The sequence below is a fragment of the Narcine bancroftii genome, chromosome 11, assembly GCF_036971445.1.
Source record: "Narcine bancroftii isolate sNarBan1 chromosome 11, sNarBan1.hap1, whole genome shotgun sequence".
Lineage (NCBI taxonomy): Eukaryota > Metazoa > Chordata > Chondrichthyes > Torpediniformes > Narcinidae > Narcine > Narcine bancroftii.
Genome location: NC_091479.1, coordinates 99,212,409 through 99,230,378, shown reverse-complemented (window position 1 = coordinate 99,230,378; position 17,970 = coordinate 99,212,409). Strand labels below are relative to the sequence as shown.

Below are 17,970 nucleotides of genomic sequence, written 5' to 3'. Positions count from 1 at the left end.
CTGTTTGATGAATGAAGGAATTTTGTTGTCCATAAACAGCCCAGCTGGTAGAAAAATCAGTCCCATATCAATGTATTTCACTCTTAAATTTTAAATTTAGACATACAGCACGGTAACAGGCCCTTCCGGCTCACAACCCCGTGCCACCCAAATTAACCTACAATCCCGTACTGTTTGATGGTTTAATGGAGTTGTTCTCAACCTTTTTCTTTCCACTCACATACCACTTGAAGTAATTCCTTACTAATCACAGAGCACCAATGGCATCCTAAGCCATTGGTCATGGGTGGCCAAACAGTGGCTCATGAGCCACTGGCATCTCTTTGACATATAATGTGCACCTCATGGAAATATGTTGGTTGAGACAGGAATCAAACGAACTGGTGCTCACGATAGTCATTTTAATGGCCTCGGCTTGCAATCACATGATTATGGCACATATGGTTGTACTGCAGGCAGTGAAATTAGGAGAACATAAGCGTGATCCAGGCTGCCTGCTCTCCGGATCTCCTGACGCCCTGACCATGGACTTACGCAAAAGAGCAAATCATTCACACCAATATAATAAAAAGATATGGTTGATGCTCATTTCATGTGTGGATTAATAAATATAATAAACTACAGAAATTATGTTACTCCAAACTTCATTGCTCAAAGTAATTTTACTTGGGCTCAGCATGAATTTATGGATTTGTCATGACATAGAAGTGAATTTGCTGGTAGTGCTTCTCTTTAGTAAACCATTGCAATCATGTTTCAAGATTTAATAGGTCATTATGTCAAATGTATTTAAATACAGAAACTCTAGAAGGCAAGTGCTGTGGATCTAATTATGCAAGTTCGTTAACAGAGGCAAGGGGTAAATGAATGAGAGTGTGGTGGTCCACCACCGGCCTACTGCAGGGGGCAACCTCTGTACCTGTGGGAGTGTAAGGAGACAGGACAACACCTGGCCGCCTGTCAATCAGTCGGCCTGAATGGATCAAGCCCACCCGGTCAGGTGTCAATCACCCTCCAGGATATAAACCTGCGCCGGCCTCCCGAGGCCTCACTCAGAGTTGCTGCAGCCACAGCCAGCCTGGCTCTGTGGAAATCTTTGTGGATTAAAGCCTGTTGTACAGTCTTTACCTTGTGTGTGTTTGATTCTGGCTAACAGCGCACCACAGAGAGGGAAAACAATTCAGGTAATGATTGATGCAGAAATCATTGGAAAGAAGAATAGATGGGCTGACTCAATGTACACATTCCATGGACTATGTCAGGTTAATCCTCAAGTTCAGGGGGGGTGAATTGGGCCAGAATTGGTAGCAGCACTTCCAATCCATTATATCCCATGAGGTTTGGGTGCCCTTTCAAGCAGTGGACTCCAGTAAACACACTGAAACGCTGGAGGAACTCAGCCGGTCTTTTCAGCATCTATAGGAGACAAAGATACATCGCTGACGTTTCGGGCCTGAGCCCTTCTTCAAGGAAAAATCAGAAAAGGCAGAAGTAAGATATAGCAGAAAGTTTCAGAATTCAAACAATGGGGGGTGGGGGGGGGGTGCATGTCAAGATGGTGTAGAAGAAAGACGTGTGTTCCACCTTTCCCCAGCTGGATTATTAAATACCCGATTTTAAAAAGTATAAAAGTGCTTAAAAATAATATTTACAGTTTTTTGATTAACAGTGATTCACCATGGCTACCAATGTGAAGAAATCTAAAACTCAACTTCAGAAGAAATTATCATATAAAAGTGTAGATGAACTGAGGCCTATCTGTACAGCTGAATCCACGGAGTCGTTGTTGGGAGCCTCCAAGCCTCAGAGGACTCCTGCCCATTCAAGTTTGACCTCGGCACCGATCCTGCAGTCGCAAGATGGCGCTGGCACTCTGGCGAGTTCGGTCGTAGCCGACCCACGTGCATGTGGCCCGACTGACAAAGGGGCCTGTGAGCCTGCGGCATTGCTGGGTGGCCCGGGGATGCACAGTGTAGCGTCGGAGGACGCTCATGCACGTCCGGCGGTTATGCCGGGCATGCGCGGGGCATCCCGGGTCTGTGACCTTCTGGAGAAAATGTGGGCTGTGGGGGAGCTCGAAGTTGGGGTGCCGGCGTCGGGTGTCCAAACCCGCAGCGGCACAGTCAAAGGACCTATGGTGACTGAAGAAGAGGAACTTACCTTATTGGAATTTGCCCAGGAGGAGGAGCCTGCAGTTAAAGAAGGTAGACCTCAAAAAGTGGCAATGGAATCTGGATTGGACTCAGTGTTCACTGTTTTGGAAGGGATTGGTTATCAAATGGATAATATGTCAAGACAAATGTCAACTCAAATGACCCAAGGATTTATGGAGGTGAAAATGAAAAGGAATATTTTACGTGATGAAATGTCAATTATGAAACAAGAAATGACTGTAGTTAAGAGTGATATTAACAGATGTATAAAATATGTTGATATTGTACAAGATCATTTTTTTTTAAATTGAAACAGCTTTTTTTGAATGTCAAAATCAGGTGGAACGCAATAGAGAAAAAATGGAAAAAGTGGAAGGTTCTTTTGTAGATTGGGGGATTCAAAAAAGGGATTTACGTGAGAATTTATCATGTCTGTGCAAAAGGAGACAGGGAAAGGAGAGACGATGGGGGAAGAAGAGGTGGGGGGGGGGGAGGGAGGATTAATGAAAGCCAAAGGTCAATATTAATGGAGGGTGCCCAGTCAGAAGATGAGGTGTTGTTCTTCCAGTTTACAGGTGGTCTCAGTCTGGCAGTGCACGAGGCCATGGACAGATTTGGTAGAGAGAAATACTACGTTATAAATTGCCTACATATTAGTTACATAATTTTTATGTACTGCAATACAGAATTTGAATCATAAGTGATTTATAAATTGTGTTGTACACAATACTCAAATAAAGTAGAAATTCCTCTTTAAAAACTTCACCCATATTCTAATATTATGACATATTCATTGTTGATTATCTAATCCTACCCCTCCTAATAAACATGGTCATATATAAAGAATGGAGTCTCAGCTCCCGGACAATGGACAGGGAACCCCCCCACCCCCATAGAGCACCCCGGCCTATGTATTCAAATTGTGATAATAGTCCAAAAATGGGCCCCCTATAAAAGTGATTGTAGTAAAAACATAGAAATGCTGGAGGAACTCAAGCCGGTCTCTCACCATCCATAGGAGGTAAAGATATGTAAGTGACAATTCGGGGCTGAGCCTTTCATTGCGGAAATGAGCAAAAAGCAGACTGACCTCCGAATAAAAAGGAAGAGTCCAAGCAAAAGGTGATAATTGGACAGGGATAGGAGAGGAAAGGTGAGAACTGATCAGGGCTTGGGGGAGGGGCTGGCTCTGTGAATGCAGAGCTGGAGGAGAGGAAGTTATATTTTTACCTCCAATGGACGTTGCAAGACCAGCTGAGTTCCTTCAGCTCTTTTGCTTTTTTTTTCTTAATTTGATTGTCTTGTTTTTCTGCTGCAATGGACAGTTCTCTGGGCATAATTATTGTTATCAAAAAAGTGTTGGAACATGTTAATCTTTGGATCATTTGTTCCAAATACATTAAAGGAGTACTTAACAAGTGTTATAATGAATTAGTTAGACACTTGAAAAAGCTGCCTTTCAATTCTTTAACCAAAAAAACATGGCTTTGTGGATTCTTGTTCCGCTTTCATCCAAGTCTTTTCAACTCCACTTCATTAGGAGATATTCACAACCATCTCTCATGGTTTCTTGAGAATTCTGCAATTTTATGAAACATATCACTTTGGCACAATTAAGGACGAGGCTTTAGAGCCATTTCAAGAGAGCAGTATTGTTAGATGTGTCATCTTCTGAGCAGATTGTTAATGTCAGGCATTGGCTCCTTCCTCAAGTGGAAATGAAGAATTTCAAGGGACTGCAGCTGCTGTAATCCGGAGCATAAAAAATACAAATTGCAGTCAGGGGCTAGTCAGGTCAGGATTTCTATGGGATTCTCTGCCCATGGAATCAGTGGTGGCTACCTCAGTAAATATAGTTAGATTTCAGATTTATTATCAGAGTACATGCATGACATCACATACAACCCTAAGATTCTTTTTTCCTGCAGGTGAGACAGAAGGACCCCTTATTGGCAGTGCAAAAAAACTGTACACAACGTATACAGGTAAACAAATTAAAAAATGTAAGGAAACTGCAATAGGGAGAGAAAAAAGTCCAAAAAATGCAAAAGTAAGAGTCCTTAAATGACTCTTTGATTGAGTTTGTTGTTGAGGAGTTTGATAGTGGAGGGGTAGCAGCTGTTCCTGAAGCTGGAGGTGCGAGTCTTGTGGCACCGATACCTCTTTACAGATGGTAGCAGCGAGAACAGAGCGTGTGCTAGGTGGTGTGGATCCTTTTTTTAAATTTTTTAAAATTTTTCACACTATGAACCATACTGGCCAAAATACACACAAACATTTCCCTCTTGAATATACACTGTGTCATTTTCTCCCCTTTCCCCCTCCCTTCCCTCTCTCCTTCCCACCCCCTCCCCACCCACTCAACATTCAACATATACTACATTAAACCCAATAAACAATGTCATCACACAATGAAAATAAACAAGAAAATTGTGTCATCTACTTTTACACACTGGGTCAGTTCATTTCGTCTTCTTCTCCTTCTATCATTTTAGGTGGTGGAGGTCCGCGGTAGGACTTCTCTGTTGTGTTCCATGTACAGTTCCCAAATTCGTTCGAATACTGTGATGTTATTTCTTAAATTATATGTTATTTTTTCCAACGGAATACATTTATTCATTTCTATGTACCATTGCTGTACTCTCAGGCTCTCTTCTGATTTCCAGGTTGACATTATACATTTTTTTGATCCAGCTAAGGCTATCATAATAAATCTTTTTAGTGCTCCATCTAAATTGAGTCCAAGTTCTTTACTTCCTATATTACTTAGAAGAAAGATCTCTGGATTTTTTGGTATGTTGCTTTTTGTGATTTTATTTAATACCTGATTTAGATCTTCCCAAAACTTTTCCACTTTCTCACATGCCCAAATTGCATGTACTGTTCTTCCCGTTTCCTTCTTACAGTGAAAACATCTATCTGATACTGTTGGGTCCCATTTTTTTAACTTTTTGGGTGTGATATAGCCTGTGTAACCAATTATATTGTATCATGCGTAACCTTGGGTGGTGTGGATCCTTGATGATTGCTGCTGCTCTCCGACGGCAGTCTTCCCTGTAGATGATCACGAAGGTGAGGACGGTTTTGCCGGTGATGTCCTAGGGTGTGTCCACTACCCTTTACAGAGCTTTATGCTCAGGGGTATTGGTCTCCATACCGCAGGCAAGGTTGGATAGATTTTTACATAGTAGGGGAATTAAAGGATATGTGGAAAAGGCAGGTAGGTGGTAATGAGTCTATCATCAGATCAGCCATGATCTCATCGAATGGTGCTACAGCCCCGATGGGTCAGGTGGCCAACTCCTGCTCCTATTTCTTACGTTCTTGTGATTTCATATAATCTACTTATCAAATAAATATATATTTAAGAATCATGTATCATTTGGGTGGCAATGATTAATGTAGCAGTTAGCGCAATGCTGTTACAGACTGGGGTTTGAATCTAACGCTGTCTGTAAGGAGTTTGTACGTTCTCCCATGTCTGCCTGGGTATCCTCCAGGTGCTCCAGTTTCCTCCAGCTGTTCAAAAACATACTGGGGTTCTAGGTTAAATGGGTGTAATTGGGCATCACGGGCTCGTGGGCCGAAAGGGCCTGCTAATATGCTGTATATCTAAATTTAACATTTAAAATTTAAATTTATATTCCTGCAGGAGTTCCTCAGATCAATGTTAAGGTTTCATCAGTAGCAGTTGTTTCTGTTTAAGACCAAACAGCTTCCTTCATAACTAATGAACCAGTATCAGAACCCTAAACATCCACAATGGTTCAGATGCTGAGCAGGTACGAAGACACTCACTATGAGCCTAACCAGATTAAGTTAAATAATTAATGGCATCTCATTGCTGCAGACCTTTAAAATACAGAAACAAAAAAAAGAGGGCCTGTCATTGTGCCTACCTGTGTTCCACATTCCCAACGAAGGTCTGAAACGTCAACTGCCTTTTACTTCCTACAGATGCTGCTTGACCAGCTGAGTTTCTTCAGCATGTTTGTGTACTGCACTGTCATATCATTCTACATTCTATAGATTAGTGGAGGTTATTTTCATCAGGCCATGACTATTTTGAAGGTTGTATCGTATGTCTATTAAACTGCCGCAGCAAAAGTTGTGGGATCTGTGGCTTTGCAGAGGTAAAAACCAGGAAGTTATAAATTCTCCACTGTAACTCTATCTCCATAGCGCAATGCTGTCAGGAAATATGTCCCGGTCTTGGACAAAGTGCTGGGACATTTCCTGAACAAAGAGCTTCAGTTCTGCAAAGAAAACAGATAAACTGGGATTACTCTCCTCTGACCAGCCATTCTCAACGGGGATCCTATGCCCACCCTCTGGCAGCCACAGCACATTTAAGTGGAAGCCTTGTTTTCTTTTCGCCTCACGTAATATAAATATATTTTATGCTTTTTATGTAGTCGGCGGGAGAGAATTACGGAAGAACCCAAAACGTGACTACTTCACAGGGAAGGGGGTCCAGAGTCGTAGGGGAGGCCATAGCTGGAACAAGGTTGAGAATGTTGCTTCGGCCCAAAGAAAGAGGGTTAATGGAAATAATTAAATCATGAAACATTTCTGACGGAATAAATAAGGAGAAAATTATATTATTAGCATGGAGGCTTGTAAGGAAATGGCACAGGTCAGGAAGAGGAGATAAGAGAAATGTTATCATCTAGAAAGCTCTCCAAAAGCTTATATGAAGAAAATTTAATAAAACCTTCAGAATTGGAGAACTACTTGATGAAAAGTAAATGCAAATGAGTCATGCAGTTATTGAGCTCTATCTAAAATGAATAATCCAATGATTCATAGTTATTCTCATTTATAGTTTTTGGACAGCCCAGATTGCGGACTCATAAGCTTCTAGTGATAATTAAATGAAACAAAACAGAAAGCTTTTCTTCCCCCCCAAATACTGATTTTAAGAATTAGAATCTCTATACCTAACCACCCCTCTCACAGAAGGCAGGGTAATGACTGCATGTTCTCCCCAGGCGCAGTGTGAAGCCTTGTTAACCTTTATGGCTCAACCTTCTTAGAGAAACGCGGGAGGCCGGGAGCAGGAAGTGGAGCAGAGTTCACTGAACTTTCTGTTCCACTTTTCTTTTTCAATATTTTTAATGGATTTTACAGAAATAGAACAGAAGTAAAAGCCATTAAAATCAAAGGCAAATATATAAAAAGGAATATACAGAAAAAAACAGCTATATAAGAAAAATAAAACTATTATATATAAACTTATTATCATAACAGTCCAAACAGGAAAAGAAGTAGTAAATACTTAAACAATTACAACATATGGTTAATTGAGAAAGATTTTTTTTTAAAAAAGTTACTATTATACTATACTACAAATTCTAACCCCCTTCCCCTCTGAAGTTATCTGGTAAGTACCGGTACGTATAATTTCACTACCAATAAAAGAAACCACAAACTCAAGTAATCTTATAAATTATGAAAATAATTGATAAAAGGACCCCATAAACTTTAAAAAAATTAAATCTACTACAGTAGAAGAACATTTGATTTTTTTTCCAAAGTTAGACATGCCATCATTTCGGATAGCCACTAAGTATAAGTAGGAGGGACAGCATCTTTCCATCTTGTCAATATTGAATGCCAAACAATAAGGGAGGAAAATGAGACAACGTGGGATTGAGACAGAGTTAAATTCAAATCAGTTATCATGGTAGATCCAAAAATGGCAATTATAGGATTAGGTATCAGATTCATGTTGAGAACTAAAGATAAGGTACGAAAGGTATCTTCCCAAAAAATGGAAAGAAAGGAACAAGACCAAAACATATGGAACAAAAGACCTTCTTCAGTTTTACACTGACACATTTCAAGGAAACTGTTCCACTTTTCAACTCCACATTAGCTGTTGATTTCTCCATTGTCCTTTCACATCCTTGGTTCACATCAACCTGTCGGTCTCAGAGTAACATTCTAGAAATTGACCCAGGCCCAACTTAACATTTTTGCCACTTTCAATCATTTCTAGCTTCATTCCTGAAAGGCTTGGCCATAAATAATTTAAAATTTTGTTTTAAAAATTTTATTTACAACATAGTGGAAGCCACCCAATTACACCCTGTATGTTTTGGAGGGTAGAAGTAAACCAGAGCACCCAAGGAAAACTCCTTATGGACAGCGCTCGAGCGAAATACACACACACGTGCTTACACGCACACTCACACACACATGCTTAATGTTTGGGACACTTTTTTTTCATTTATTTGCCCCTATACTCCACAATTTGCATGTAATTAAAGTGGATATTCCAGATTTTGTTCAAGGATATTTGCATACATTTTGGTTTGACCGTGAAGAAATTACAGCATTTTTTATATATTATCCCCTCATAATGTTTGGGACATTTGGCTTCACAGGTGTTTGAGTACTCAGGTATGTTTAATTGGTTCAAATCTAGACTGGCTTCTAAGCTTTTGATTACTTTTGGAGTCCTAAGGATCTACATGAGAGCTCATTCTCAATGGCATGGGTCCATGTTGACATCAGAAACCCTAACAAATTTGTACAGATGCATCACATTTTGGTATGGGGACACTAATACACCTGAGTGGAAAGACCTGCAACAGATAGTGGTTACAGCACAGGACATCACAGGCAAAACCATTCCCACCATCAAGATCATCTACAGGAAATTCTGCCATCAGAGAGCAGCAGTAATCATCAGGGTTCTAACCATCCAGCACACATGATTTGTTCTTGCTGCTGCCATAAGGAAGGAGATCTAGGTGCCACAAGACTCACACCACCAGGTTCAGGAACAGCTGCTACCCTTCCACCATCAGACTCCTCAACAACAAACTCAATCAGAAATCCATTCAAGGACTCTCACTTTTGAACTTTATTGATTTTTTTCTTTCTGTATTGCAATTTGTTTACATTTCTTTTCTTTATTTGTTTTCATGTGTACATTTAATCTTGAGTACAGTTTTTTGCACTACCAATAAGTGGCAGTTCTGCCTCGCCCACAGGAAAAATAACCTCAAGGTTGTATTTGATGTGTATACTCTGACAATAAATCTCAACTAATCAGAATAGGACATATGTGGTAAATGGGAGAGCATTGAGGAATACAGAAGAGCAGAAAGATTTAGGAGTGACGGTACATCGTTCCCTGAAGGTAGAAACTCACGTGAATAGGGTGGTGAAGAAGGCTTTTAGTATGCTGGCCTTTATCAATCATTGCATGGAATATAGGAGTTGGGAGGTGATGTTGAGATTGTATAAGACGTTGGTGCGGCCTAATTTGGAGTTCTGTGTGCAGTTCTGGTCGCCTAATTATAGGAAGGATATAAACAGAGTGGAGAGAGTGCAGAGAAGGTTTACCAGAATGTTGCCTGGGTTTAAGTATCTGGAGTATGGGGAGAGATTGGACAGATTGGGTCTTTATTCTTTGGAGCGTAGAAGGTTGAGAGGGGATTTGATAGAAGTATTTAAGATTATGAAAGGGATAGACAGAATGGATGTGGATAGACTATTTCCGTTAAGAGGAGGAAAGTTTAAAACAAGAGGACATGAGTTAAGAATTAAGGGGCAGAGGTTTAGAGGTAACATGAGGGGGAACTTCTTTACTCAGAGAGTGGTAGCTGTGTGGAATGATCTTCCGGGAGAAATAGTGGCGGCGGAGTCAATTGTATTATTTAAGAAAAGGTTGGACAGGTATATGGATGAGAAGAAGATGGAGGGTTATGGGCATTGTGCAGGGAGGTGGGATTAGAAAGGGGTGTTTGGTTCGGTGCGGTCTAGAAGGGCCTAATGGCCTGTTTCCGTGCTGTAATTGTTATGTTATGTTAATAAATGTTGGTTTGGTTATCCCTGGCTGCAATATCATTGAGAGGATTCTGGTAATTAATATAAAAATCTTCTAATACCAATACAAGGATTATGCTCCTTAGTGCTGTGATTCAGGTACAGTTCCTCCAGTGTTGGAGGAACTGTATTTAGAAAAGAACACTAAACTGAAGACTTGTTTGTTCCCTGAGGTAGATGTAAGTGATCCAATGGCAGTATTTGAAAATGCAACGTCTCCATGCAGCAGGGACGATATGGCAAGGCTGACCTGTGGAAAGATCGCACAGGAGACTGGTATCCTTGAGTTGCAGGTTTGTGACAACAGTTGTATAAGTTCATTGTCCTGGTGCTGAGCTTCGATGAACACTATATTGTTTACACCCTGAGAGACGGCATGTACTGCTTGAACGAAGGAGCGGGACAGGGCATCAGCTGCCACATTACTCTTACGGGAGATATGTTTAATCCTGGTTGAATACTCAGATACATAAGATAGGTGGCATTGCTGGTGGACTGACCAGAGATCTGATGCCTTCGCGAAGCCAAAAGTTAGCAGTTTGTGGTCAGTAAAAGCCATGTAAAGGCTTAGACCTGGTTTACCTCACAGTGCTAGCGATGAGTTGGTCCATCTATGTGATGGGGCATTTAGTCTTGGACAAGATTTCCCAAAAGGCAAGTGAATGCCCAGTTGAGAAAGGGCTCCCCACCTCCCCTCTCAGAGATCGATCCCATTTTATCCACCTGAACGACTCCAACAATAAACCTTTCCCTTACAGTTCCCCACGGACTGGGCAAAGGGCTCGCTGTTCAGATACACCTCGTGCGATTCCTTCTCATACACTCTCGCTCAGATAAGCACCTTGCCAAAGCAACCAGGAGTTTAAAAAATTGGTAATTGACCAGGCGGTCATGCCTGCCAAAATGAAATCCAGTGGTGTATTTACCTGGAACAAATAAATTATTCTTTTTTTTTGTTAAAATGTGGAGTTTGTATTTGGAGTGTATGGGTTTGGATGTTAAGTAAATGTTTTTTTTTTAAAAAGATGTAAAAAAGTGGCACACCAAACAACAACCTGTTAAAACCCGATATAATCCTGTTTTTTTTTAAAAAAAGCTCCAATGGGGGGGTGGGTTAGGTGGGGGGGGGGTTAGGTGGGGGGGGTTAGGTGGGGGGGGTTAGGTGGGGGGGGTTAGGTGGGGGGGGTTAGGTGGGGGGGGTTAGGTGGGGGGGGTTAGGTGGGGGGGGTTAGGTGGGGGGGTTAGGTGGGGGGGGTTAGGTGGGGGGGGTTAGGTGGGGGGGGTTAGGTGGGGGATTAGGTGGGGGGGAATAGGTGGGGGGGTTAGTAGGGTTAATCTAATTTTTTTAGATTTGTATATTGTGTATGTTTATTTTGTAAAATTCTTAAATAAGATTTTTTTTAATGGTAATTATATTTCAATATTTCCCGACCTTTATTCTGATAAAAAGAAAGCCAACATCTTCTGGACTGGATGTGAGGCGACGGTCTAAAATCTCAGAATTCATCCGGATACTCAACACCACACTGGCCCGAACGACTTTGGTTCAGTGTCCGTCTCTGAATTAGTGGCCAACGCAACGCCCTGAGAAATGTAACGTTTTAAATAACTGTTGCATCCAACTGCCTGGATTTTGGCCTGAAACCCAGTTCAGTGAAATAGTGGGGCGACAGACAACCTTTCCTGTCACTTAACCGCAAATGCCTTTCCTCAATAGATTCAATGCTGAGGTTTACAATGACATATTTCACTATTTAATCAGCTCTCGCCCGTATATTGGTCCCACGTTGAAATCAGAGAGTGGAATCGTTTCAAAAGCACTGGCTGATGCATTCTGCACCATCCCACTTGAAAGGACCACCTCTGTCGAGTTGTTTTCTCTGGGTGAAGGGGGAGTTGCACGGTGATGCAGTCTGATTGATTGTCAGCGATGTCCCGGAGTGGGATTTCTCTCGGAGATGAGCGAAGAAGCACCCAGCAGGTTTGTGGCGAGGGACGCTCTCCTGGCTCGCTTTGGATTCTCGTGTCCACCGCCTTCCTTTCGGAGCTTCGAGCCGGACACATGATGCAGGCAGTTGACCCAGGAGCAGGACGGGGGCCCTCCGCCTCCAACTACACGGGGCACCCGCCCCGGGACTGCCTCTCCACAAGTCCCAGCCAGAATGGAAGCTCCATCGCATCTGCCAACCAAACCGATGATTCTCTCGGAAGAGACGAGAGCTTGGCCAAAATTGAAGTCTTAGTGTTGGGCATCATTTTCATGGTGGCCGTAATCGGGAACCTGGCCGTTCTCTTGGCTCTGTACAGGACCAAGAAGAAGATGTCCAGGATGCATCTCTTCATCAAGCACCTGAGCATGGCCGATCTGGTGGTCGCCCTGTTCCAGGTGTTGCCCCAACTCATCTGGGACATCACTTACAGGTTCAATGGCCCAGATGTCCTCTGCAGGGTTGTCAAGCACCTCCAAGTGTTCAGCATGTATGCCTCTACTTACCTGATGGTCATGATGTCTGTCGACCGCTACATCGCCATCTGCCACCCTCTGAAGACCCTCCAACAACCCACCAAGAGGTCCCAGATGATGATCATCGTGACTTGGGTGGGAAGTCTGGTGCTGAGCTCTCCTCAGTACTTCATCTTCTCCCTCAGGGAGATCAAGGAGGACTCTGGGGTCTACGATTGCTGGGCAACCTTCATCCCCATCTGGGGAGTTACCACCTATATCACCTGGACCACCATCACTGTCTTCATTATCCCCATCCTCATCATGGTGACCTGCTATTCCTGCATTTGCCTCAGCATCTTTAAGAATGTCAAATACAAGACCAAGAAAGCCACGGCTGGGACATCCTTCGAGAATGGTCTGATCACCACTGGCGTGAATAGCGTGAAAACCATCTCCAAAGCCAAAATTCGCACAGTGAAAATGACTCTGGTAATTGTTCTGGCTTATACTGTGTGCTGGGCTCCATTCTTCACTGTCCAAGTGTGGTCAGTCTGGGGCAACAACTCTCCGACGGAAGGTAGGTGCAATTCAGAAACAGAATCACCTTTATTGTTATGAACATGTGGCACGAAGTGCATTGTTTTGCAGGAGCATTATTACAGTTCCATAAATACAATATTTAAAAACAAATCATTATTGCAAAAAAAAGTGAGGTCATGTCTGTGATTCATTGCCCGTTTAGTAATCTGCCAGCAGAGGGGAAGAAGCTGCTTTTGCGTGTCTCCAGGCTCCTGTACCTCCTTCCTAATAGTAGCAGAGTGAAGAGGGCATAGCCTGGGCGGTAAGGATCCTTAAGGATGGAGGCTGCTTTCTTGAGACATCACCTCTTGTAAATGTTCTCAATGAACTGAAGACTATGATGTTGCTGGCCAAGTTCACAACTCTCCATAGCCTTTTCCTGTCCTGTGCATCGGCACCTCCATACCAAACAGTGATGCAACCAGACAGAATGCTTTCTACTGTACACCTATATAAATTTGCAAGAGTTTTTAGTGATGTACCAAATATCCACAAACCGCAAGTCTTTAAGTCCAAACTTCTTCTCTCCACACTGAATCAACAAAAAAATATTCAACTTCCCTTCCTAAATGGGACAGACAAAACATATCAACGCATCAAGGAGCTGGGCATTTAATAGTTGGGGGAATGTTAACTGAAAAATACAAGAAAGGTAAAAGTTCTGCCCAACTGACAGGATTTGTAGAAGCTGGTCATTTTCCATTTATTAAAAACTATTTTCAATCAAAATAATTTTAGGGTAAGTTACCAATTAACCTGAAATATTTAGCTTAAAATTAATGCCCAGTGAAAACAATAGCAGTAATCTTTGTTTAAATGTAATATCTTTAAGTTCCATTTCAATATGGTTATTAATGCTTGTTGCTTAAACATGATATTCTCCAATAAAACAATATTGATAAAGTACAAGGGATAGTGCAAGAAATTTCAAAAAACTTTATTTAAAATTACAAAACGTTTTTCAGCCATTTTCAGCACATTTAAGTAAAAGCCTTGATTTCTTTTCACCTCTCATACCTTAGATTTTTAGAGTTTTTTATTTAGTCAGTAGGAGAGAAGTACGGAGGAGACCAAACTTGACTGCTTCAGAGGGAAGGCAGCCCATAAACTTTGAACAGTGTCCTGGTGTAGGGGGGAGGGGGGTATATGTATTGCTGAGACAAATTTTTAAGCATTTTTTTACAGATAGAAGAAATGTTAAATGTAAAGGAAAATTATAATAGAGGTATGATGAGAAACTTCTCAGAAATATTACTTTCAATAGTAATATACTGTCATTTGGATGTAAGATAGGAAGGACATATTAAACTCTCTCTCTCTCTCTCTCTCTCTCTCCTGAAAGGAAAAAAATTATTAATTTTCCAAAAATTAACTTCAGCCTGGTTCAAGTGGTCAAGAAAGTCTGACGAAATTTGTCATGTTCGTTACACCCCTTAACAACTTGTTAAGATGGACCGTTGAAAGCATCCAATTCCATTCAGAGTGGATCACTGCGTGCACGCACGCGCACGCACACACACACACACACACACGCACACACATAAACACACTCACACACACACAAACACACTCACACAAACAAACACACACACACACAAATAAACACACTCACACACACACACACACACAAATAAACACACTCACACACACACACACAAATAAACACACTCACACGTACACTCACACACACACACACACACACACGCACGCACACACACACAAATAAACACACACACACACACACACACACACACACACACACACCACCACCCATCCATCCTACTGTCTTGGAAAAACAGCCATCATGTTAAAGATCACATCTCACCCCGGCCACACTCTCTACATCCCCTCTCCCGTCAGAAAGAAGATTAACAAGTATGAGATCACACACCACCAGATTCAAAGACAGTTTATTTCCTCCCGTTATCAGATCCCTGAATGAACTTCAAAATAATAATTTACAATAATGATCTGGATGAGGGGATTGGATGTAATATCTCCAAATTTGCAGATGACACTAAGCTAGGAGGAGTTGTGTGCACGGAAGAGGGGGTCAGGAAACTCCAGTGTGATTTGGATAAATTGAGGGACTGGGCAGATACATGGCAAATGCACTACAATGTGGATAAATGTGAGGTTATCCACTTTGGTAATACAAACCGGAGGGCAGATTACTATTTGAATGGCAATAGATTAAGAGATGGGGAAGTGCAGAGAGACCTAGGGGTACTTGTACACCAGTCTCTGAAGGCCAGCATGCAGGTACAGCAGGCGGTTAAAAAGGCAAATGGTATGTTGGCCTTCATATCAAGAGGGTTTGAGTCTAGGAACAAGGATACCTTACTACAGCTGTACAGGGCCTTGGTGAGACCCCACCTGGAGTATTGTGTGCAGTTTTGGTCACCTTATCTAAGGAAGGATGTTCTTGCAATGGAGGGAGTGCAGAGGCGATTCACCAGGCTGATACCTGGAATGGCAAGAATGACTTATGAGGAAAGATTGCGCAAATTGGGATTGTACTCGCTGGAGTTTGGAAGATTGAGAGGGGATCTCATAGAGACCTATAAAATTCTGGCAGGACTGGACAGAATGGATGCAGATGGGATGTTTCCAAATGATGGGAAAATCCAGAATCCGGGGCCATGGTTTGGGGATAATAGGCAAACCATTTAGGACCGAGGTGAGGAGGAATTTTTTTACCCAGAGGGTGGTGAATCTGTGGAATTCATTGCCACAGAGGGCAGTAGAGGCAGGTTCATTAAATATATTTAAGAGGGAATTAGATCTATTTCTTCAGTATAAGGGTATTAAAGGTTACGGAGAGAAGGCGGGGACGGGGTACTGAACTTTAAGATCAGCCATGATCTCGTTGAATGGCGGAGCAGGCTCGAAGGGTCAAATGACCTATTCCTGCTCCTATCTTCTTTGTTTCTATGTTTCTATGTTGCCTTTGGTCCTTACCGACTGACCTTTCTCTGTAACACCGCACCTTTATACTATATCTTATCTGTTGTGCTATTTATGAGATGTCAACTGGTCTGCTCGCAAAACAACCACTATCACTGTATCTTGGTACATGTGACAATAAACAAACTTGCTCCTGATCAGAAGTTTGGGGGATCTTTTGACGGTGCGAGGTACATTAAACCTCTGTGGCTCTGTTTTCCAGATTCTACCGACATGGCCTTCACCCTCACCATGCTGCTGGGCAGCCTGAACAGCTGTTGCAATCCCTGGATCTACATGGTGTTCAGTGGCCACCTCCTGGATGATGTCATCCACACTTTTCTCTGCTGCCATAAGATCTCCCAGAAGCTGGACGATTCGGAGAGCAGTATCAAGCGCCACACCCTGCTGACCAAGAGCAGCCACAGGGGCCCAACATTCAGCTCGTACAACTGTTAGGACAGTTTCACGTCCTTCAAGTTGTTCCAGTCAGTGCCACCAGAAACAGGAGCCCATGTGATTTATTGTCTATGTCATTGTCCCATTTCACAGCCACCTGACCATTGTTAACATTCTGCTTCAAAGCAGACCCAACAAAAAAAAAATCATAACCAAACCTTACCATAACTATCAAGAAGTGTGAGGGATGGAGTCAACCAAGAATGATTTGATCCTGGGAGACACGGGACCGTAAATTGCATGTTTACCTTCGGCTTTTCTTCTGGTAGAAGCAGAATGGCTGTCCTTGTGGTCTTGGAATAATGAAAAGGTCAAGAGCAGTTGATCTATTGTTCACAATCTGGCTATATTTCTAATGCTAATTATATGTGTATCCGTTAAATGGTCTTTCTTTTCTATATAAATAACATGGTGTTTTGTAAGGAACAAGTTCAATGGGTCCGAGAAGCAATGAGTCTGCACTTAGATTAGTTGTAACAGAAGTCTTCATTTGCCCACAAAGGATATTTCACAGGGAATCACACTCACTCACACGTTCACACAAGGTACATACAGCAGCTGCATAGGACGCAATTGAACAGGTAATAACTACAGTGTATATTCATCCCATGTAATAGTTGACAGCCCCCCCCCCCCAACTTTTTTTGGCCCAAAAATCTCGTGTTTTCTGTATGACCTGTGTAAAAGTCAACCCTTCTATTTTTGCCCTGACCACCCACCCATCCAAGCTCCTGACATCTCAACTGCCTGCTCATCCAATCACCCGAAGCCCCGGTCACCCACCTATCCAAGCTTCTGACGCCCCAACCACAGATCCTCACCCCAGCCGCCCACCCATCTGAGCTCCCGATGCCCCGATCGCCCGCCCATCTCAGTTCCCGACTTACCGTCCGGTCCCTGCCATCTGAGCTCCCGAGGCTTTGAACGATGCAGGTACTTACAAAAGTATGACCCACGTAAAAGTCAATCCAATAAATTTGACCTGAAAAATTGGTCCAAAAAAATCTGTCTATTGCACGAGTATATATGGTACAAACCATGCTAACTATATTGTGTCAAGCAGTGATTCTCAACCATTTTTTCCCACTCACATACCACCTTAAGTTAACCCTTACTAACCACAGAGGATCTATGGCATTGGTTCCTTTGGCACTCTATGGTTAGTAAGGAATTACTTATATATACAGTTGTTTAAAAATATATATTTTAATAAGATTTAAATGGTATTGCAAAAATAACAAATGCAAGCACACTGAAGACTGCAGTTGATGGAGGAACTCAGTGAGTCAGATAACATTTGTGGAAATGACCTGCTGGAAGAACTTTTTACAGCCGGATACAATTCTAAAACGTTACCATTTGTTGAATGAGGTCTCTTCAAATATCAGCTTTGCCCAGATTTCTATTCTTTCCCCTTCTATCAATTCTGTCCCTACAAACACACTCACCTTATATTTACATTCTGTAAATAATCATTTTGGAGATAATTTTTAAGCTGTATTTATCTGTCTGGTTATTGCGAATAAAATTGCAGTTGAGTAGGATTAA

The 17,970-nt window shown here is 42.1% G+C and overlaps 1 protein-coding gene and 1 long non-coding RNA gene across 2 annotated transcripts in view; one reads left to right on the top strand and one right to left on the bottom strand.

Moving 5' to 3' along the window:
- Positions 1–17,970, bottom strand: part of LOC138746195 (uncharacterized) — a 194,234-nt gene that overhangs the window by 7,480 nt on the left and 168,784 nt on the right. The window lies entirely within an intron of this gene.
- Positions 11,714–17,970, top strand: avpr1aa (arginine vasopressin receptor 1Aa). The gene is made up of 2 exons (XM_069904189.1): positions 11,714–13,015; positions 16,187–17,970. The coding sequence occupies exons 1-2, from the start codon at positions 11,923–11,925 to the stop codon at positions 16,420–16,422; spliced, it is 1,329 nt and encodes a 442-aa protein (XP_069760290.1). The 5' UTR covers positions 11,714–11,922; the 3' UTR covers positions 16,423–17,970.

Bases quoted from the DNA above. Each gene is read 5' to 3' on its own strand.
- avpr1aa (XM_069904189.1), top strand. From the start codon at position 11,923: ATGTCCCGGAGTGGGATTTCTCTCGGAGATGAGCGAAGAAGCACCCAG. The intron at 13,016-16,186 runs GTAGGTGCAATT...TCTGTTTTCCAG, and splicing joins CAACAACTCTCCGACGGAAG to ATTCTACCGACATGGCCTTC.